Genomic DNA, 23664 nt, shown 5'->3' with positions numbered 1-23664 from the left:
CTGACTGGCGACTGTTCGCCGGCTCTGGGAGGTACGCAGGCGTTCCCGGAACAATGGCGGTGACGTGCATCTCCCACCCTGACCCACCAGAAAAGTTCCGGGTTGGGATGGGAGAATCACAGCCCATCGATCTTGTGTTTCTCCTGTTTCCAGGCCCCTTATTCTGCCACCTCACCCTTTAACTCTGCTCTTCACATATTTCAGGTGCCCAAAATTATGAACCACAGTCACAGTAGGGTCCAACTGTTTTATATAGGTCTAACAAAACATCTTGGTTTATAAATAGAGGCATACAGTACAAAATCCATCACACTTTACAACTATGGCTTTGTCAGACAATTTGGTTATTCATATGATGCAACCAGCTTTGCTTCTTTGGACCTGGCCCTCTGCAATATCCCAGTTAAGCAACATTCAAAAAGTTTTAAATCACACAAGCATCGCAAGCAATCCTGTGTATAAATGGGAAGAATATCTTGAACTAACAGTGTTATTCTCGTAGTGCATGACTCCCAGTTTTGCTTCCAAATTTAAAAAATTCTAAACATTCTAGTAAATTAGCACCAATCAATTCACCTGTAATAATGTTGGATTTCTATTCACGCAAGTGGGCTTTGTTAACAGAAACATTACATTTTGCAATGATATTTTCTCATTTTAAACTGAAACTAACCATACCTATAAATGCCTAGCGTGGAGCATATATTTGGAAAGCAAAGTACTGCTGATGCTGGAAATCTGAAATATATACAAAGTGTTGGAAATATGCAGCAGACCAGGCAGCATCTATGGAGAGAAACGGGAAATGTTTCACATCCACAGTTTGCACTAGCTCTGATAGAATGTTAGTGACCTCTGCTTCTCCCTGCACAGATATCGCCAGACATACAGGACATTTCCAATATTCTCCATTTCTTCAGGAGCAAAAAAAAGGTACTTTGGAGGATTGACAAAAAGGGATCAGACTTTTGAGTATCTCATTCCCCTTCAACAAGAAACCCAGCAGCAGTTGGCCAAGACCTGGCATGGCACATTAAACATGAATTTAAAAAAAGTTAAGATATGAAGAAAACATATACAACTTGCTGAGCCCCTCCAAAAATAATCAATGTCAAAGCAATAAATTGGTAATTTAAAAATGGAGAAATGATAAAAATGACCATTAAAACGCGCCAAGCACTTTTTGCCTTTTGAGCAGTGTGTGTGTGTGTGTCTGATTCACACAATGTCTCAGGGTTCTTTCACTCATTCGCACTCACTATCGAGGGAGTGACTGAGGTCAGGAGGGAAAATAGGGATATAGAACCTTTACAGAGCACATTCAGAACCAGAACCAGAGTCACCAGTGGAAAAAGTATAGTTGAAGCCCGTATCTGAAGTGCAAGTTACTGAGGACTCTGTGGTAAAATTTTCATTCCCTCTACATACCGAAGCAGCATCCATTATAGTTGAAGATTCCAGGACCTTTGTTTGCCACTAATGGCATTGTTCCACCCCCTTACATTGTTAAACACCACCACCACAGCCCCGACTGGAGGCAAACGCAGAAATATAGATTGCACCCCCAAAGGCCTTGAGATCAGCGAATTAGAGAATGGCAGGATGTGCCACCAAGGGACCCCAGTCCAGGTCACAGTAAAAATGAACTCGGGGTGCAGAAGCACAATCTGAGATTCAAACAGTCATCAATTATTTGTTGGGAACCAACCTCATATTATTGTTGAGGCAGAGGCAAAAATAATTCCTGCAGGATACTGCAACTCCATATTAACATTACGAGTACTGACTGGAAGGAATTGGGAAGAATGGGGTGGCAGTGGGGAGCGGAGAGGCCATTGGACACTTGATCTCAACTTGCACTCTAGCAGCCTCCAGCCAGAGATGAAGAACGAAGATTGAAGATTAAGGGAACAGCACCTGATGATGACAAGGCCCAAACAGAAATTCATGGCCGCTGCTGATTAGCATCATTTGCATGGGCACGTGAAATTTAAATTCATTTTCACTCATTAAACGCCATTTTCCAATTAATTTGTAAGTAAATGCTGATACCAACAGATCTTGCTGTTCTGATTTGGTATTTCACCATCAGCGAGGCAAAAGAGCCAAAAGTAAATAGCCCTTTCCAAACCTTCAGAGGCACAAAGTTTACCAGGACAGGGAATGAGTAAGAAACAAAAGACAGATGGGAGCAATTTCCCTGGGTTCATAGACCACAATTAGGAAATCCCTGACCCAATGTATTAAATAGCGTTGAATGATGTTCATAGAATCAAAGAACCCCTGCAGTGCAGAGGAGGCCATTTGGTCTGCATGGACTCTCTGACAGAGTATCTTTCTCAGGCCCTTTCCCCCACCCTATCCCTATAACCCCACACATTTAGCATGGCCAATCCATCAAAACCTGCACCACTTTGGATTGTGGGAGGAAATCAGAGCACCCAGAGGAGACCCATGCAGACATGGGCAGAATGTGCAAATTCCATACAGACAACAACCCAAGGCCGAAATCAAACCTGGGTCCCTGGCACAGTGAGGCAGCAGTGCTACCCACTGTGCCACCATGCCGTGTTGGTTTTAATTACATAGAATAAAAAGATGCATTTTCAGAAAGGTAAAATTTGCTTGGGTGGAAAGGTTAGGGGTAAGCTTTGGAAAATAGTACATTGTCATGCAGGGGGGAAGAAGTTTAATTTTGGCGTGCTCCAAATATTTCCTTACTAAAGTTTGATACCATTGTGGAAGATCAATTATCCATCAACCAAAGGATTCATGTGTATGTGGGTTTGGAATTCCTCACAAACACTCCTGCTTCACCACCTATGTATATAAATTTGGGACTGCCAAATTCCTGCAATGTTAGAGGCGGAGTGGGAGCAGAATTCCCTGACCACACTGAGTAGTGCTGCATGAGGCACTGGTTGACTCCAAGAGATGGTCAAAATTGGATATCAATGATTAAGTAGTTCTCAAGGATTATGTTCACTATTTATTGTACCATAGTCTCTGAAACTAATTTAGAATTCAAAAAAGAGAGTTGTGAACCTATAATGCAGACATCACATTTTACTGAGCAAAATTCTACCAAAACAAACACAATATGTTGCCTCATTCCTATTGGTAATGACTGAATTTGTAATTCAGGTTTTGCACAATTCTCTAATTAGCCACTATAAAAAAGCATAAGATTGAAGTAACTGAATTTAAAGGAAATAGTTAGAAAAGTTGTGCTCAGTATTCCAGTGCTATGTACCAATTGCAGCATGTTTTTGATGACAATTATCTTTCTACTTCCACTTTCAGCATGGTTACTCTTTGCTAGATACTCCTTCAGTATAGTCCTCCAGTATTCCTGCAAGATGGTCATTGTGCGTCTTGAATTTTCTTCTCTGGGAAGCAGGTTTTTTCCTCTTCTGAACACTTATCTACAGAAAAATACACATATTTTAGAAATGTCTGACAAACGTGATTTATTTTCCTGTTAGCAAACAGCTGAAGTAAGCATGTCACCTTAAGAGATTAATAATGGCTATTTAAAGCTGGATAATAGATAGACCCACATTTTCAAGTACAAACAGTGAGCAAGCATGACAAACACCAAGGTATTTAACAAAGCAACAAAGACAATGTGACTACAGACAGTGAGCTTGGTTGCTCACTATTGCCACACAATGAATACTGCCCTTGTAAAACAACCTTATGGTTTATTATAAAATAATTATTCTAATTTCAATTCCGAAGTATCAATTCCAAAATAGAGGGGGTCTGGAGTGGGGGGATTGGGGCCTGAGGGGTCAGGTTAAGTCATTCAATGCAGAAAGTTTTAAATGGAAATGTACATACCACCTTCTTTGGCCCTGTCTCCTGCATTGAAGAAATGCCCTGCTTTTTCAAATACTCCTCAATCTTCTCTTCATCCATAGAATCCACTGGAATACTTCTCCATAACTTCTGAAATTCTGCATCAGAATAAAAACTTAATTGTTATAATTAATGGTTATTAATCAAAACTGTGAATATAATTCATGTTTTGGAGTTTGGTCTAGTCTTTCTAAATTAAAACACAACCTCAAGGGTAATAATCTCTGGATTGTTATCTGAGACATGTGCCTTATGCTTGAGGGATTGGAGAATTAAATACTTGGCTAAAAGAATGATGTGGGAAGAAGGGATTTTGATTCATGGGGCATTGGCGCCAGTAGTGGGAAAAAAATTGTTCCGTTAGGATAGGTTCCACTTAAACTGGGCTAGAATCGGTGTATAGGTACACAAATATTTGAAGGTGATAGGACAAGATGAGAAGTAGCTTCTCAGGGCGGCACGGTAGCACAGTGGTTAGCACTGCTGCTTGACAGCTCCAGGGACCTGGGTTCGATTCCCAGCTTGGGTCACTGTCTGTGTGGAGTTTGCACATTCTCCTCGTGTCTGCGTGGGTGCTCCGGTTTCCTCCCACAGACCAAAGATGTGCGGGTTAGGTTGATTGGCCATGCTAAAAATTGCTCTTAGTGTCCTGAGATGCATAGGTTAGAGGGATTAGTGGGTAAATATGTAGGGATATGGGAGTAGGGCTTGGGTGGGATTGTGGTCGGTGCAGACTCGATGGGCCAAATGGCCTCTTTCTGTACTGTAGGGTTTCTATGATTTCTATGAAGTGTTTGAAAATCATGTGGGATCCTTGACTTTATTAATTGAGATATGGAGATGCCAGCGTTGGACTAGGGTGGGCACAGTAAGAAGTCTCACAACACCAGGTTAAAGTCTAACAGGTTTATTTGGTATCACAAGCTTTCAGAGCACTGCTCATTCATCAGGTGAGTGATGAAGGAGCAGTGCTCTGAAAGCTCGTGATACCAAATAAACCTGTTGAGACTTTAACTTGATGTTGTGAGACTTCTTACTTTATTAATCGAGACAGTGTATAAAAGCAAAGCAATGCTAAAACTTTAAACATTGATTACCTGTGAAACATCTTGGGACCTTTGATCATATTAAAGGCAAGTTGTTGTTAATACTCAGCCGGAGTATTGTGCTGCATGTTGGGCACCATATGAGCCTTGTCAAAGCTACACAACAGATTTACTAGAATGGTGCCAAGGGTGAGGGACTGGGAGAGAATAGAGAAGCTGGGGCTCTTTTTACAGCGGTGAAGTTAAATGCAGATTTTAGTCGGTATTTAAAAGATGAACGGGTTTTAGAGAATGAGTAAAGAGAAACTGTTTCCACTGGGAGAAGAGTGTGGAAACAGCGGACATTGATTGAACATGAAAGAACCAGAGGTAATTATTAAAGTAGAAAGAGTGCAGAAAAGATTTACTAGGATGCTACTGGGACTTGATGGATTGAGTTATAAGGAGAGGCTGGATAGACTGGGACTTTTTTCTCTGGAGTGTAGGAGGCTGAGGGGTGATCTTATAGAGGTCTATTAAAATAATGAGGGGCACAGATCAGCTAGATAGTTAATATCTTTTCCCAAAGGTAGTGGAGTGTAAAACTAGAGGGCATAAGTTTAAGGTGAGAGGGGAGAGATACAAAAGTGTCCAGAGGGGCAATTATTTCACACAGAGGGTGGTGAGTGTCTGGAACAAGCTACCAGAGGTAGTAGTAGAGGCGGGTACAATTTTGTCTTTTAAAAAGCATTTAGATAGTACCATGGGTACACTGGGTGTAGAGGGATATGGGCCAAATGCAGGCAATTGGGATTAGCTTAGGGGTTTTAAAAAAAAAGGGCGGCATGGACAAGTTGGGCCAAAGGGCCTGTAAACCTCTATGACTCTAAAACATAAGGAAACGTAAAAAACGAGAAGAGTTAGTTTCTGGAATGTACTGCCTGAAAGGGCGGTGGAAACGAATTCAATGGTAACTTTGAAAAGTAAATTGGCTATTTGATGAGAAAAACTTACAGGACTAAAAGCAGCATAGTGGGAGAAATTGGATAGTTTTATCAAAGGACATGAAGTGCTGAAGAGTCTCTCTCATTGCGCCATCATCTTATTATTCTTTGGACTGGTGTGTCAGTTTAGATCATGTGAAATTGAACTTTAACACACAACCTGTTCACTTATCAGCGATTGCCCAATCAAATGAGCCTATTGAAACACAGATCCTGATTTTAATTGGCGAATGTGGGCAAGAGTTAATGGTCCGTGCTACCACCAACTCAGTTTGCACTCAATGAATCTGGGATCTGGAATCCAGAGAGTCCAATTTTAACAGCCCGGGCCTTATTCAAAAAAAGTTCTCTAACTTTGCCCAAGCCCACCCAAATCCTCTGCAAGGGGTCACAGTTGAGTAGCTGTGGGATCATAGAATCCTACAGTGCAGAAGGAGGCCATTCGGCCCATCAAGTCTGCACTGACTACAATCCTACCCAGGCCCTACCCCATAACCCCATGCATTTAATCTAGCTAGTCTCCCTGACACTAAGGGGCAATTTAGCATGGCCAATCCACCTAACCTGCACAACTTTGGACATCAGTGAATAAATGGTGGATGATTAGGATGTAACTGTGGGCCACTAGAGATAAGGTTGGTCTGAGGTCCTGGATGAGGCTCGAAGGAGTATCATCCACAATCTAACTCTCACCAAGTTAGGCCTGAGGGGAAAGATCCCACTATGCTGCTTTTAGTCCTGTAAGTTTTTCTCATCAAATAGCCAATTTACTTTTCAAAGTTACCATTGAATTCGTTTCCACTGCCCTTTCAGGCAGTACATTCCAGAAACTAACTCTTCTCGTTTTTACGTGTCCTTATGTTTTAGAGTCATAGAGTCATAGAGGTTTACAGTATGGAAACAGGCCCTTTGGCCCAACTTGTCCATGCCGCCCTTTTATTTTGAAACCCCTAAGCTAATCCCAATTACCTGCATTTGGCCCATATCCCTCTACACCCATCGTACCCATGGTACTATCTAAATGCTTTTTAAAAGGCAAAATAACACACTACATGATCAGGCCCCAATGTATTTATTTAAATGAATTGCCACCGGATTGGCATAGCCTATGTTCTAAATTAGGCACATTTCAAATGTCTTATGCTGCAAATTGTGCTCCAAAGCTAATGGACTCATTAGTAGACTTGTATAACTTTTTAGACTATTGGCATATCTTTGTCCACTTTAGCGCGAGAGATTTTTGACAAATATAATGGTTTGTGCAACAGCTGTATTGGTCTGAGCAACCTATTTGATAACGTACTTGACTCAATGCAGCTAGTAAGATCGTCTTGTCTTTCATCTGTCCCCATTCCGAGGACTGACTGCACAATGAATAATCTTTCTCCACTGATTTCTATTCTCTGCTGCCCTCACTGCCTGTTTCATAAAGAGATCAGTCCATGGTATGATATTATCCAACCATGCTGTCGAATCTTCCTTGTGCACATTCTCCAGGTGCTTTTTCTTGCATTACCTTTTTGTCCAAAGAACCCTAATCCGCATTTGCATCACATGTCCAAAAATGTGAGCTTCCGAACACGAAGCAGTAGTAGACCATTCAGCACCTCAAGTCTGCTGCTCCACCATTTAATAAGTCATGGCCGATCTTATTGTAACCTCAAATCTGCACTCCACCACTCCCGATAAACTATCACTCCCTTGCTTACCAAGAATCTATTCACCTCTGCCTTAAAAATATTCAAAGACTCTGCTTTCATAACCTTTTCCGGAAGAGTTCCAAAGACTCTCGGCTCGAGGAAAAGAATTTCATCTCATCTCTGTTTTAAATGGTGACACCTTATTTTTAAACAGTGACCCTAGTTCCAGATTCTCTCACAAGAGGGAACATGCTTTCCCACATTACCCTCTTCAAGACCCCTCAAAGTCTTGTGTTTGAATCAAGTCACTTCTCATACTTCTAAACTCGAACGAACACAAGTCTAGCCTATCCAACCCTTCCTTATAAGGCAACCTATTGTTATGAAACAATTGATGTTGGGTGCAAGTGTTCCAACCTGAAACACTGGATACATATGGTGTATTTTGTTTTTGATTAGCCACAACCATACTGTCACTGACCTGGCCAAACAAGGGCTTGTGGAAGACAAATGTTTGTCACAATCAAGATGCCGTGGCTACTCCTTACTCTTTTTAAGTGAGTTAACAACACCATGATCCTTCAGTCCAACCAGAATTTATTTGATAACTCAGCATCTTTCATGATGAGTAACCCATGATAGTAGAAAATATCAACCCGTTCAAACTGAGCTCCATTAATCAGAACCTTACAGTAAAAGATTAGTCACAACTGAAGATGCCTTTTGATTGTAAGAATGATCAAGATCTAATTTCTAGTAGCCTCTTTGAGGTTATCCCCTATTTGAACGACTTTCTATTTGAATATCGAGCTTCTGCCCAGCAGAATTGATCAGTGTTGAGAAAACTAGCCCTTTGCTGAATGTACATATCCTATGTGATCACATACTGTTTTCACATCTTAAAAATATGGTTCTAAACAGCAAAATTTTGTATTTATATAGCACCTTTAGAGTATTAAAATGTCTAGGGGTGTTTTACAAAATTTGATGCTAAGTTGCAGAAGATCAGATTATCATGAGCTTGGTTAACAAGGTAGGTTTTAAGAGGAATTCTGAAGTAGGAAAAGGATGTAGGTAGGGCAAAAAATTGAGGGAAGGAATTCCACAGCTTAGAGCACTGGCGAATGATGGCATGGTTGCCAGTGGTGGAGTGATTGAAATTGGGAACACAAAGATGGCCAGAATTGGTGAAGCACAAAAATTTTAGGGAGCTGCAAGGCTTCCAGAGATCAAAGAAGTGGGGAGTTGAGAGGCCTTGGAAGAATAAAAAGGAATGAGAATTTGTAAAAGCAGTGAATGTTTGAGATGTGAGCTGGAATTTTACCACCCCGTCCACCCTGGAATTAGGGGGGTGCGGCTCGCAGAATGGAATTCCCTGTTGGCCTTGGGTGGGATTTTACAAGCCTCACCTGAGTGAGGTCATAAAATACCAGCCGTGGTCTGACAGTTAAAAGAAAGTGGAGGGATCAAGAGAGTTCAAGGTGACGTAGAGCCTGGTGTCTTCAACTTGGATATGGAAATAAACGCTATGGGTAGCATTTAATCTGACATATCTGCCGAGTGGGTGTCCCAACTCCTCAGGCCATCTGTGGTCAACGGAGGAGCATGCAGGTGTCAAGAACTTCCTTCATAGGAATACTTCCCGTTGCTGGGGCCTGTTTTACTGGCCCCACTTACCTGTACTCCTGTTTCTGGTCTGCTGCAGCCCTAGCAGCAGCCACTGCTCCTAGTAGCCTCTGATTGGCCAGTAGCTTTCAGAGCAGGACATCTGCCCTGCAGGACCCAGGAACCCCAACATTGACAAAGCAGGTGCCTGGTTTTTGATCGTCGGAATAGCTGGGAATGGCCGTGGCAGTGTCACTGCTCTTTTGCTAGTGTATGGCCCACCACTGTGACCATTAAATTCAACCTATGTTTTGGATGATGTTGCCGAGGGGCAGCGAGTGGGTGAGAAACATGAGGTATAAGGGGTATCTCTCTGAGGAGTTACACACCAGCGATAAAGGTGTGGGAGCAGGAAAAGAAGCCATTGCATGCAATTCCTTGGCTGTAACTGAACAGCTAACAATGGAACCAAGTGAATGCAGTCCCATGTAGACAATGGTGTAATGGCATAGATCAATTTCAAGGCCAACTGTGTCAAAGGTTGCATACAGATCAGGAAAGGCAAGAAAAGATAATTTACCTTTGTCAATCATATAGGTTGTCACTTGTGACTTTGGCAAGAGCTATTTTGTAACTACAGTGGGTGACAAAACCTGATTTTAGAGTATTTAAACATTAAATTCCAAGATAGACAGGCATGAATTTGGGAGGCAACAATTTCAAGGACTTCACAGAGGAAAGAGTTTGGAGGTTGGACAGGTGTTTGCAGGACAGATGGATCATGGGTTCATTTTTGGAAGATGGGTTGAGAATGGCAGATTTGAAGGATGGGAATGCTCATGGTGAAAGTATGGTTAATATCAGCGAAGATAGGAGCTAGGAAGGAAAGTTGAGTGGTCGACAGTTTAGTAGAAATGATTTACCTATTCTGATGCCAATTAGTAAGTCGCTTGTGTAATAATCCTGAGATTACCACGCATGAACTTGTTTTTTTAAATTTGATTCCTAACTTCTGATATTCCCTTAGCAAGACCTTTTCTTTCTCATGTCATGGATCTTATTCCACCCCTCCCCAAAAGTTCCAAGTTCTTCTCAGGTTGGTACATATCCTTCTGGACTAACTAAACAGGACTCTAGCTATTCCTCTAATCATCAATCTCTTGTGACTATCAGCTCCTCACACTCTTCCACCCACTCTCATGGATTGTCTCTGGCTCCATGTTGCCATTTTTAGCATCCTGCAGGCCACCCACACCCTTAATCTTTATCTTCACAGATATTAAATACATTATACCCTGTTGGAAAGACAATGGCCTGCAAGGCTTCCTTTTCGATCTCATTTTACCCCGCTAACTAACAATCGCATTCTTCCCCCCTGTAGTTATGCTTTGCACTGACCTGTGAATGCACGCTGGAGAAAACTATCCAAAATTCCTCTCTTTCCTTATGTTTTTGATTAGATTTATTATTGTCACATGTATTAACATAGTGAAAAGTATTGTTTCTTGCGCGCTGTACAGACAAAGCATACTGTTCACAGAGAAGGAAACAAGAGAGTGCAGAATGTAGTGTTACAGTCATAGCTAGGGTGTAGAGAAAGATCAACTTAATACAAGGCAAATCCATTCAAATGTCTGACAGCAGTAGGGAAGAAACTGTTCTTGAGTCGGTTGGTACGTGACCTCACTTTTTTGTATCTTTTTCCCGACGGAGGGTGGTGGAAGAGAGAATGTCCAGGGTGCATGAGGTCCTTAATTATCCTGGCTGCTTTGCCGAGGCAGCGGGAAGTTTAGACAGAGTCAATGGATGGGAGGCTGGTTTGCGTGATGGATTGGGCTACATCCGTCCAATTTTGTAGTTCCTTGTAGTCTTGGGCAGAGCAGGAGCCATACCAAGCTGTGATACAACCAGAAAGAATGCTTTCTACGGTGCATCTGTAAAAGTTGGAGAGTCGTAGCTGACATGCTAAATTTCCTTAGTGTTCTGAGAAAGTAGAGGCATTGGTGGGCTTTCTTAACTATAGTGTCGGCATGGGAGGGGGGGGGGAACCAGGACAGGTTTTTGGTGATCTGGACACCTAAAAACCTGAAGCTCTCGACCTTTTCCACTTCATCCCCACTGATGCAGACATGGGCATGTTCTCCATTACGCTTCCTGAAGTCGATGACAATCTCCTTCGTTTTGTTGACATTGAGGGAGAGATTATTGTTGCCGCACCAGTTCACCAGATTCTCTATCGCATTCCTGTACTCTGTCTCTCATTGTTTGAGATCCGACCCACTATGGTGGTGTCGTCAGCAAACTTGAAAATCGAATTGGAGGGAAATTTGGCCACACAGTGTATAAGGAGTATAGTAGGGGGCTGAGAACACAGCCTTGTGGGGCACCGGTGTTGAGGATGATCATGGAGGAGGTGTTGTTGCCTATCCTTACTGATTGTGGTCTGTGAGTTAGGAAGTTCAGGATCCAGTTGCAGAGGGAGGTGCCGAGGCCCAGGCCACGGAGTTTGGAGATGAGTTTCGTGGGCATAATGGTGTTGAAGGCTGAGTTGTAGTTAATAAATAGGAGTCTGACATAGGTTATCTAGGTGTTATCTAAGTGTTCCAGGGTTGTGTGCAGGGTTGTGCCAGTATGTACCGGGACATCCCTGATTTTGACTTCAGCTCAAAGACTCCGAGCTACACCATCTGAAGCTGGAGATATTTACTGTAGATGTGGCAGCAGGACAGTCTTACTGCCCACAAACTCCTACATTTTAGTCACAACATTTAGAATGATACTAGATGTGAAGAGCTTCAGCTCTGTGGAGAAAATGCTGTCCTTAGAACAAAGATTATAGGGAAATTTAAAGAAGTGTTCAAAATTATGAAAGGTTTTGATAAACCAGACAAAGAGAAACTGTTTCCACTAGCAAGAGGATTGATATCTGAAGGATTGACAATCGAAGACATAAATTAAAGTAAATGGCAAAGGATCCAGGAGATAAGAGTTACATTTTTGGTGGTGGGGAAATTCATAGAATCCCTACAGTACAGAAAGAGGCGATTCGGCCCATCGAGTCTGCACCGACCACAATCCCACCCAGGCCCTACCCCCATATCCCTACATATTTACCCACTAATCCCTCTAACCTACGCATCTCAGGACACTAAGGGGCAATTTTAGCATGGTCAATCAACCTAACCCGCACATCTTTGGACTGTGGGAGGAAACCGGAGCACCCGGAGGAAACCCACACAGACACGAGGAGAATGTGCAAACTCCACACAGACAGTGACCCAAGACGGGAATCGAACCCGGGACCCTGGAGCTGTGAAACAGCAGTGCTAACCACTGTGCTACCGTGCCGCCCTTTATTATTGGAGAAGATTCCTCGGGACAGAATGGACTCACATCTGGAAGAGAATAGACTTATTAGCGGTAGGCCACATGGTTTTGTGAAGGGGAGGTCGTGTCTCACAAACTTGATTGAGTTCTTTGAGGAAGTGACAAGAAAAAAATGACCAGGGCCGGTCAGTGGATGTTGTATAGATGGACTTTAGTAAAGCCTTTGACGATAGAGGAAAATGTAGGTGGTCTGATTAGTAAATTTGCAGATGATACAAAAATTGGAGGAGTAGCGGATAGTGAGGGAGGATTGTCAGAAGATACAGCAGGATATAAATCGGCTGGAGACCTGGGCCGAAAGATGGCAGATGTAACTTAATCTGGACAAATGTGAGGTGATGCGATTTGGAAGGTCTACTGCAGAAGGAAAGTATACAGTAAATGGTAGAGCCCTTAGAAATATTAGCATGCAGAGGGATCTAGGCGTGCAGGTCCACAGTTCCCTGAAGGTGGCAACTCAGGTGGACAAGGTGGTCAAGAAGGTGTGTGGCATGCCGGCGGCTTTCATTAGTTGGGGCATTGAGTATAGGAATTGGAAAATTATGTTGCAGCTGTATAAGATTTTGGTTAGGCTGCACTTGGAGTATAGTGTACAATTCTGGTCGCCACACTACCGGAAGGATGTTGACACACTGGAAAGGGTGAAGAAGAGATTTACCAGGATGTTGCCTGGTTTGGAGGATATGGACTATGAAGAAAGGTTGAACAAACTTGGATTATTTTCATTGAAGCGTCAGAGGATGAGGGGGGACCTGATAGAGTTTTACAAGATTATGGCATGCTTGGATAGAGTGGATAGTCAGTCTTGTTCCCAGGGTCAAAGGGTCAATTACTCGGGGGCATAGGTTGAAAGTAAGTGTGAAAAGTTTAAAAGAGATGAAAGGGGCAGGTTTTTCACAGAGTGGTGAATGCCTGGAACGTGACCGGAGGTGGTGGTGGGAGCAGATTCTATAACATTTAAGAGACATCTGGGTAAGATACATGAATAGGCAGGGAATAGAGGGATTATGGATCATGTAGAGGCAAGAAAATATTAAATTAGTGAGGCATCTTTGTTGGCACAGACTTGGTGGGCCGAAAGGCCTGTTCCTGTGCTGTACAGTTCTTTGTTCTTCTTTGTGGTGAGTTATGATCTTGAATGCAATGCCTGAAATCAGTTTCAAAGATGTCTCAACTGCCTCAAATCAAAATAACCTTTACTCATTCATTTCTTTAAATATTTAAGTAGCCAAGTCAATTATTTTTCTTCATCTTGTATCTTTGTGTATTTTATGAGGACAGTTTTTAATAAAAAGTTTGATTGTAAATTAGAGCATAATTATGAAGTTACACCTCTAATCACCTTAACCCATCCACAGTTCTGGATGATAAATGTATTGTATCTTTAGTTCTTAGATCAGTGGTGAGTTTCTGATTTACCACTATGTTTGCTGTGATATATTCTAATTAGGAAACCAACAAAATTTGGAGCAAGTTATCAGTGGCCAAGAGGTATGCTAAGCTGCAAGCTTTACAGTACATCTTGCTAATCCTGTTGATGCAATAAAACCTGGGCCAAAGTACTGCCCATCAGTGCCTCTACTCTGGTATATTGATGTCCTTTATCACCAATCACAGTAAAGAAGTGCCTGGTACAACAGTGTGACATTTCTAATTCCCATATCAGCCACCTTCATCATTCCCCCCCCCCCCCGCAGTAAATTTGGATTCAAGAATCTAATACTCCAACAGCCAATCACTCACCTGAAGTAATTATCCATTAATACCAGATTAAAAGTAGTTTTGTGCTGTGAACAGCTACTGGAATGAAGCTGACTTGACCACTGAAAAATGCTTACCTTCATCCATTGTGAACTGGCAGCTCTTGTCATTATAGAAGAGGATCTTCTTCTTATCTGGTCGTGTCACAAAAATAATTTGGTCCCCCAATACCTAAGCAGATACAAAAACCCAAATTATACTTTAGTGTGAAATTTGTTTAAAACATAGATATTAATAGGGCTATGTTTATTTCAATTCTTCTTGTCATACTTGTTGTCCAGATGATATAGAAATATCTAGAGGAGCTGCTGAAAGGGATCTTAAAGTGATAGACTCCAGTACCATGTTCAACTACAGCTGAACATTACCAGAGGTTGATTCTATAGTACAGTTCAGCAGACTGAGGTTTTATGCATACAAAGGCAGGGAAAGGGAGATGGGGTTGGGGTGGGGGTAGAAAGCTGTCTGTAACAGGGTGGACAACAGTAAAAATCAAATGACAAAAGGGATGATTTCTACAAGGGAAAAGGAGATGGTAATTGTCCAAGTAAACAAAATGTGTATCCAGAGGAGGTGTGAATGACAAAGCAGAATCATTACCAACAACTGCCATTAAAAAACAAAATATAATAGAAACCAAATGGAGGGGCAGTGTTTATGATCTGAAATTGTTGAACCCAATGTTGTATTTGAAAGACTGTCAGCTGTCTAATCAAAATGTGCTGTTAATTAGGCTCATTAAAACAAGTTGAAGGCTGGGGTCAGAGAGATCAAGGTGGAAGTGGAGTATAGAATTAAAACAAAACTTGTACTTTTCGGTTTTACACAAATCCTACTTTAGGATTAATTACTTTTTATTTCTGAATCTTGGTGGTGGAATTTTATGGAGCTTACAAGAAGAGAAAACATGGCTTAAAAGCAAATTACTGCGGATGCTGGGATCTTTGAAGGGTCATCTGGACTCGAAACGTCAGCTCTTTTCTCTCCTTACAGATGCTGCCAGACCTGCTGAGATTTCCCAGCGTTTTGTCTTTTGGTTTCAGAAAACATAGCTTGCTGAATTAGGTGGGACGCAAAATTTTGAATTCCCGACAGTGAGTTGTGCTGTAGAGACGAAGCCAGCGATGTGTTTGTACATTGTTGGGCCTCATGCTGTCCTGTTGCAGGTTACTACATTTGCATTCTATGAATATTCATTCGCATAACACTTTTTAAAAATTACATTCTACCTTCAAGATAAAGTCTGCAGTACACAAGAGTCTTGTGACAGAGATGGGAGAACAGTCAGTCCAGGTAAGAAAATGAGAAGCCTAAAGGACAGGATCAGTAATGTCCACATGTGGGTTCATCTCAGTGTTGGATGGCAGAGGAGACGTTCACAGTCATGGGAGGTGGGGAGTGGTGTTGATTTGGTAGGGAGGTAATGTTTAAACAGATACCTTTATTGCTTTCTGTGCATTTGGTAATCCTTCCTCTATATCTTCTAAGAGGATTCCTCCCAAACCACGCTGATCATGCTTGTCCAGAAGCCTCAGAAGAGCCTTTTTATCTCGTAAGTTGTACTTGGGTTTAAAGGCATATTTTCCATCTGTCACATCAATTTTTGGATTGCTTATCAATGCCTGAGGAAAAATTAAGAAATGCTATGGAAACATTTTCAGGAAAACATATTACTACCAATGGATCTGCTACTTTGGAAAGCCAAGACAAAGCAATTTTTCCAGAGCATAGTGATGCTACTGGGAGTTGGTTAGCTCAATTGGCTGGACTCCTGGTTCATGATGCAGAGCAACGCCAACAGTGTGGGTTCAATTCCTGTATGAATCATGAAGAATTATAGAATCCCTACAGTACAGGAGGAAACCATTCAGCCCATCGAGTCTGTACCAACCACATCCCACCCAGGTCCTATCCCCGTAACCCCACACATTTACTCTGCTAATCCCCCTAACACTAGGGTCAATTTAACATGCTAATCAACCTAACCCATACATCTTTGGACTGTGGGAGGAAACCGGAGCACCTGGAGGAAACCCACGCCGACAGAGAGAAAGTGCAAACTCCACACAGTGACCGAGGCCGGAATTGAACCTGTATCCCTGACGCTGTGAGGCAGCAGTATAGCTGAGGTTATTCATGAAGGCCCATCTTCTCAACTTTGTCCCTCGCTTGAGATGTAGCGATCCTCAGGTTAAATCACCACCAGTCAGCTCTTTTCCTCAAAAGGGAGAGTAGCCTATGGTCATCTGGGACTATGGTGACTACCTTTTTACTTTCTGAAATGGTTGGAATCTAGCGTCAAGAGCTCCATCAAGTGGTAAACATGTCCAGCTACAAGTGAGATTGTGTAAAACTGGTCATGGTCAAATAAGGGTTTTGAAATTTAGAAAACTGCTTTATTTATTATAGACACATATACACATTAATGGATATGCCTGGCACTGTTAATCTAGCACCATAACCATCAGACTACTGTACTATCATAGGGAAGCTTAGACATACAGAATGGTTTTCCTCTACTGTTTCTTCCTTCTCAGCCAAAGCTAATCACGTGCTTCCCAGCCATCTATTTCACTATTGGTCTCAAATTGTTCAGCGGATTCCTTCTGACGTCTAGGTGTCTGATGTCTTCATGTTCCTGGAAAACACTGTCTTTTTGATTGCATGTCTTTCTGGTTACTTCATTCCTTTTTTTAATTCTAACTTTTTTTTGTTTTCTATCCCTCTTCTTAGTATACAGCAGTTGGTGGGAGGTGAAAAAATGATAGCTGGTGGAGATGCCCGCCAAGACTACAGTGACATAGGAACAGGATTAGGTCATTGCATCCTTTGAGCTTGTTCCACCAGGTCATTGTTGATTTGTGCCCGATTCCTGGTATCTGTCTTTGTCTCATACCCCTGAACACCTTTAGTTAATGGTATTTATCTATTTAAAATTAACAAATGATCCAGTGTCAACTGTAATTTGCAGAAGATAAATTCAAAATTCCTCCATTCTTTGCATGTAGAAGTATTTTGTAATTTCAATAGTGAAAATCCTAGCACTAGTCCAAGACTCCCAACCAGCAAAAATAGTTTTCATCTTGCATCCGTTCCTTTTAATCTCTTGAAAACTTCAATAAAATCACCCCTTAATTTTCCAAATCCCAGGGAATGCAACCTTAGTTTGCATAATCGCTCCTTCTAATTCAAGTTTAGATGTTGTTCTTGTAAATCTATATTGCATTCACTCCAAGGCTAATATATCCTTCCTAAGATGTGATACTCAGAATTTAACACAATACTTCAGGTGTGATCCAACCAGGGGGGTCTGTAAAGCTGTAGCATGACTTCTAACTCTTTGTATTCAAATCCCCTAGATAAAAGGTCAACATTCCAGTAGCCTTTTTGATTATTTGCTGTACCTGCTCATGACATTTTAATGACGTACATGGTCCCCTAAGACTCTTTGGATCCTTACTCGTTATAGCTTTTCACTATTTAGAAAGTACATGCTCTCTCCCTTTTAGGTCCAAATTAATTACCTCCCACTTATCTATATTTAAGTCCATTTGCCACAGTTTTGTCCATTCACTTAATCAAGTGTTACAGAGAGATGAGAACTGAAACCCCTGAAACTGATGCAAGATAGAAACTATTTTCACTGGTTAGGGAGTCTTGTTAGTGTTCATCTTAGCAGTTTTGTTAGTGTTCATTTTTGTCTTGTGTCCACAAGACGGTTCCAGAAAATTATATGCTGAATGAAATCAATGTTTAAAATGATGAATAGGACATGCCACTGTTTGTGATGCTTTGGCTGTGACTAGATAGGTAAGAATAAAACCAGCAGGAGAGCATTGGAAGAGGATGATGTGGTCAACCATGTCAAAGATTGTATCACATTGAGAAGAGTGAGGGGGGATATTTTACCTTTGTCATCTCAATATGGCCTCCATACTCACATTGTGTCAGAGGGAAGGCCATTGCTGACCACTTCCTTCTATCCTATCCCTCTCCACTCATACCCCTGCTTCCACTCCTGATTTCATTTGCATCGGACATTGGAAAAAGCTCTCGCCTAAATCACTTCCAACAGCATTTTCAAATTCCCAACTGTCTAGTCTCTAGTCCTCCATTTACAATACTCCTGCAGATATCAATCTGGTCAACTGCACCTACATCTTCGATGCTGCACCTACATCTTTGATGCTGATGTTTCCATAAAACCATTATTCACTCTCACTCAGTTCACATAACAGGTTTAGCTAGTCATCAACTGATCTCGTTGGACCACTTAAAGCACCACTAGGTAATGCTTCCCTCTGTCAAAGCTGTTCTTTATTTCAGGATAATTCTGGAATGAAAAGATAACCCCAGACTTCTCTTCACTACTAGCCTGTTCCTTAAACTCCCCTTCTTTACCCTTCCACTTCTAGCTCGAAGCTCATGGACTTCTACAACCATCTGTTCAGCTGCATCTATCACCTCCCTTGTCCAAATGTCCCCTGTAGCTTTCTGCCATCCTAGCTCTGAACTTGTATCATTCTCTAGGTTTCTCTCCTATCTCCCATCATTCCTTCTTTGAGCTAATCTAGTCCACAACATAAGAACACGAGAATTAGTCGGAGTTGGTCGATTGGCCCTTCGAGCCTACTCTGCCATTCGATAAGGTCATGGTTGATCTGACTATGGCCTCTACCCCACCTTCCTGTTTGCCCCCCATAACTCTTGGCTCCCTTGTCGTCCAAAATTTAAAACGCATCTCCTGCTCCCTTTGACAAAGGGAAGCACAAAACCAGTATCATCTAACATCCCTTCTTGGCCCAGATATTACATAGTATTGTAATGGCTCTCTCTCCTCAGATACTGTATCTCCTGGAGTCTGCTATTACCATATCACCACTCCTCAGAAACATATCTTTGATCCCACTTGTCCTTGAAAACTACAGTCCTATCAGCAATGTCCGTTTCCTTTAAGACAAGTCCTTGAATGTATTGTCACCTGTCAAAATCTATGTCCATCTTTCCCAGATCTCCATGTTTGAAATCCTCCAAGCAAGGCTAGAGCTGGCAGAGGCACTACAGGTCGAATGGCCTGCATTTGTGGTGTTTTATTGCACATAAAATGTCAAAAGGCTTGCCCACTGCCTTCCCCGCCCACCCAAGATTTACTCTCAGTCATATGATTTTAAGGGGGTTGGGGGTGGGGAAGAGGGAGGATGGGTTTAGATAATTCACTAGCCCTGCCCACTCTTCGGCCTCTTGAGGACTTTAAGTGGCCAATTATTGCCCACTTAAGATCTTCAATCCACCTCCACTGTCATAATATGTTGGGTAGTGGAAGGGAGTAGGAAGGGCGTTTTTTCACCAAGTTGGTGTAGAAGTGGGAAGGAAGGGAGAAGGTATATCCTTTGAGGTGGTGCCTGTGCAGAGGCACCAACCCCTAAGATTGCACCACCTCCTTTGTGCCTCCCTGCCTTGCATCCAAACATGCCCCAACCCACCACAAAGCTCTCTGATTCCTCCCTGCCCAAAAGATCCCAGGACGTACTTGTAGCTGGCAACCATGACACTTCTTCAACTGAGTTTTAATGGTGCTGGGACTGCACGATTGCTATCAGATGGCTGGCAGCTCACAGGAGCAGGATTTCCTTCCATGGAGGGGTAGAAGTCCAACCCCCAGCATGTTAAGCTGATTTACAGTATACATCATTCCGGGATGACCTTTTTCAAAGTTGTTCCATTTCTGACCAACTTCTCTTCACCCCCTCATCCCCCACTTTTCACCCCATAACATGCAGCCCTAGAATTTTAAGGGATGATCTAATTGAGCTGATTAAAGGATTTTGTTTTTTCTCTAACATCTTTCTTCTGGTGAGAAGTTCAGAAAAGGGGGGAATAATATTAAAATTAGAGCTAGATCATTCAGGAGAGATGACATGATGCACTTTTTCACCAAGGGTGGAGGAAATTTGGAACCCTACACTGAAAAAGCTGTTATGAAAAGCTCAAAACTGTTAATAGATACAGAAGTAAAATACTGTGTGTACTGGAATCTGAAATAAAAATAGAAATGTTGAAATATTAAACGTAGCTGGTAGCATCTATGGAGAGAGAAATAGTCGATATTACGAAATGTCACTGCCCTGAAATCATAGAATATCATAGAATCCCTGCCGTGCAGGAGGTCGCCATTTGGCCATAGAGCTTGGGTGGGATTGTTGTTGGCATAGGCTCAATCTCTGTAACCCCATGTATTTACCCTGTTAGTGTGCCAGACTAAGGGGCAATTTAGCATGGCCAATCAACCTAACCCGCACATCTTTCGGACTGTGGGAGGAAACCGGAGCAGCCGGAGGAAACCCAGGCAGACACAAGGAGAAAGCGCAAATTCCTCACAGTCACTTGAGGCTGGAATTGAACCCGGGTCCCTGGCACCGTGAGGCAGCAGTGTTAACCATTGAACCACCGTGCCAAATGCTAGCTCTCGTGTCTTCACAAATGCTGTCAAACCTGCTGAGTATTTCCAGCATTTCTCTATGTTTATTTTGGCAAGAGGATCAAGAGATAAAGAACCAAGGCTAGTAAATGATGTTAAAATACAGATCAGCCATGATCTAACCAAATGGTAGAATAAGCTCGACAGCTGAAAGGGCTATTCCAGTATCCATGTACAACCCCACTCCAGAGACTTGAGTAGGTAATCACAGTGCAATTCCTCGGGAGGTGCTGTTTTTTGGATGAGTTGATAAACTCAGGCTCTGTCTGCTTTCTCAATTGAAATTAAAAGATTTCATTGCTGGATCTGGAGTAGGGGAATTCTCTGGATCTTCTGGCTAATATTTATTCTTCAATCAGCATCACTAAAATAAATAGATTACTTATCGCGATACCTGTGCATGATTTAATTGGCTGACAGATTTTTCTACATTATAACACTGTACTGAATTAACTGTAAAATGCTTTAGGTCATGAAAGGCACAATCTAAATTCAAGTTATATTTCTTTCTTTCTGCATATTATGTTCAACTGTACACTTGGGTAGACTGGTAGGGTTCCCACTCCTCCATCCATTCTGAAGAACACTAATATTTTGTCAAATATGAATTATATAAATATCTCACCTCAGTCATCAACCATTGTTTTTGTCTCATACCGATATCCAGGAGTTTAGTTTCATCTAGAATTTCATCCAATGTCAGTGGATGGGTATCTCCACGCTGGTGGCGAGTCTGCACAAAAAAAGTAAAGATTAAACTAGGTACAAATGCAAAGAGGCTGCAACATGAAAACAGGCCACATGGCCCGACAGGTGTGTGACAGATTTAGCTTTCATTTGAGAAAATAGTCCTGATCATGTTCTAACATGTCCCTTCATTCACTTATCCAAGCTAAGCTTGAATGTTGACATGGTTTCAGAACCTTGCAACAATGTGAAAAGAAGTTCCCACTTGCTGTCTCTTCTCACATTTAATTGTGTATCATTGGTCCCTTCATTCTCGAACCATCAACTCAAATCTCAGCTGCTGCGAGGCCCCCACCATCACAGATGCCAGTTTTCAGCCACTTTAATTCATTCCGCATTATACGAAGAACATCTGAGTGTCCTGGCCACAGAAAAGTCCATAAAACTGTAAATATATCTGGTATGGTGCCGAAGATGTGTAGTCCATAACTAGCTACTGTGCCAGTGTGGCTGCAACACTAACATCTACTCGACCTATACGTCATGCAGTCCTGTCCACAAAAAGAATAAATCCAAGCAGACCAATTACTGTCTATCCATCTTCTTCAAATCACCAGCAAAGTAATGGAAAGGTTGATGTTTACTTAGTAATATTCCAGTGTATACTTGATGGGCCAATTGGACTTGTTCTGTGCTGTGTTATCCTATAATCCTTTCCTGCTAATCGAAATTCAGTTTCAGTTCCGTCAGGACCATTTGGCTACAGACTGCATTACACCCTTGGCCCAAATACAAACAAAAGAGTTGAATTCCAGAGGTTAGGAAAGAGTGATTGCCTTTGACATCAGTTCGGCTAAGTGTGACACAAAGGAGTTCCAGATAATCTGAAGTAAATGAGACTTGGGGAAAAATCTGATGCATCTGGAGTCATAAAGAAATATAGTTGTGGTTATTGGTGACCAATCATCTAAGTTCCACAACATCATATAGGGGTCCCTCATAACAGCATTCTAAATCCAACTATCTTCAATTTTCTCATCAAATGACTTTCCCTCCATCAAAAAGAACAGAAATAGTGAATTTGCTTGATGATTGCAGTGTTTAGTTGCATTGGCAATTCCCCAGAAAATGAAGTGTCCATGCTTGAATGCAGCAAGACCTGGTCAACACACAACTTGGCAGCAAGCGGCATCCATACCACAAAGGTAGCAGACAATGATCATCTACAACAAGGCATCTCCTCTTGAGGCTCAATGACATTACTATTGTTGATGTCCCCAAAATCAAAGACACCACTGATAAACCACAGACCAGAAGCTGTGTACTCTGTCACAGCAAGTTTGCTTTCTGACCGTCTAAATCCTCTCTACCACCTGTTGGTGGTGGGTGTTACAGTTCAACTCTGGAGACAGAGTTGCTGTGGCTTCAAGCACTTTCACATGCATGTTGTAGCCAAGAGCTTTAATAGTGATGATAGAAGCCCCAGTATTCTTTCCATTACATCAGTGACTAGGTATCTCTTCTGCTGTTACTACTTGCCATTGGTGTGTGTTAGAACGATTTGCAGATTGATACTCAACTTGCAGCATTATGAATACACCTCCTTGGCCATCAATTCCTGGGATAGGACTCAAAACCCGGAGCTTCTGGTTCAGAGGTAGGGACACCACCCACTACATCATAAGACCCCTCTATTACCTACAAAGCACAAATTAGAGTGTGACGAATACAGCCCATTTTCTTGGATGCGTACACCTGCTTAAATCTGGCTGAAGTTGATACTATCAACACTGCAGCAAGTCACCAAATCTTCTTCTCACCAGCATCTCAAACCTGTGAACCCACCACTTAGAAGGTCAATGGCAACAGGTGCATAAGAAAATAGTCAAGCTCCCCACCAAATTTCACACTAACTTGGACATATATAGCCATTTCACTATCATAACGGGGACAAAGTCCTGGAACTTCCTACCTAACCACACCACATGGAATGCAAATGTTCGAGAAGGCAGCCCATCACCACTTTCTTGAAAACAATTCGGCGTCAGATGTGGCTCAGTGGTAGCACTCTTGCACTCAGTCAGAAGGTCATGGCTTCAAGTTTCACTCTAAAGACTCGAGCACAAAAGCTAGGCTAACAGTACTGACAGAGAAAACTCTCATACTTCTCTGTAATCTGCGCTGATCCAATGAAAATTGTAATAAGATCCTGTTTT

The 23664-nt window shown here is 42.0% G+C and overlaps 1 protein-coding gene across 1 annotated transcript in view; it reads right to left on the bottom strand.

Moving 5' to 3' along the window:
• Nucleotides 1-233: 233 nt before the first annotated feature.
• Nucleotides 234-23664, bottom strand: part of gtf2e2 (general transcription factor IIE, polypeptide 2, beta) — a 68304-nt gene continuing 44873 nt past the window's right edge. Inside the window, exons 4-8 of the mRNA XM_078211812.1 lie at nt 21387-21494; nt 15723-15905; nt 14361-14454; nt 3844-3959; nt 234-3425 (exon numbers count right to left, since the gene is read on the bottom strand). Coding sequence (XP_078067938.1) covers nt 3309-3425; nt 3844-3959; nt 14361-14454; nt 15723-15905; nt 21387-21494 — 618 coding nt within the window. The 3' untranslated portion in view covers nt 234-3308. The remainder of the gene's footprint in view (nt 3426-3843; nt 3960-14360; nt 14455-15722; nt 15906-21386; nt 21495-23664) is intronic.

This window comes from Mustelus asterias, chromosome 1 (genome assembly GCF_964213995.1).
Source record: "Mustelus asterias chromosome 1, sMusAst1.hap1.1, whole genome shotgun sequence".
Lineage (NCBI taxonomy): Eukaryota > Metazoa > Chordata > Chondrichthyes > Carcharhiniformes > Triakidae > Mustelus > Mustelus asterias.
This window is presented reverse-complemented; position numbering and strand designations above follow the sequence as displayed.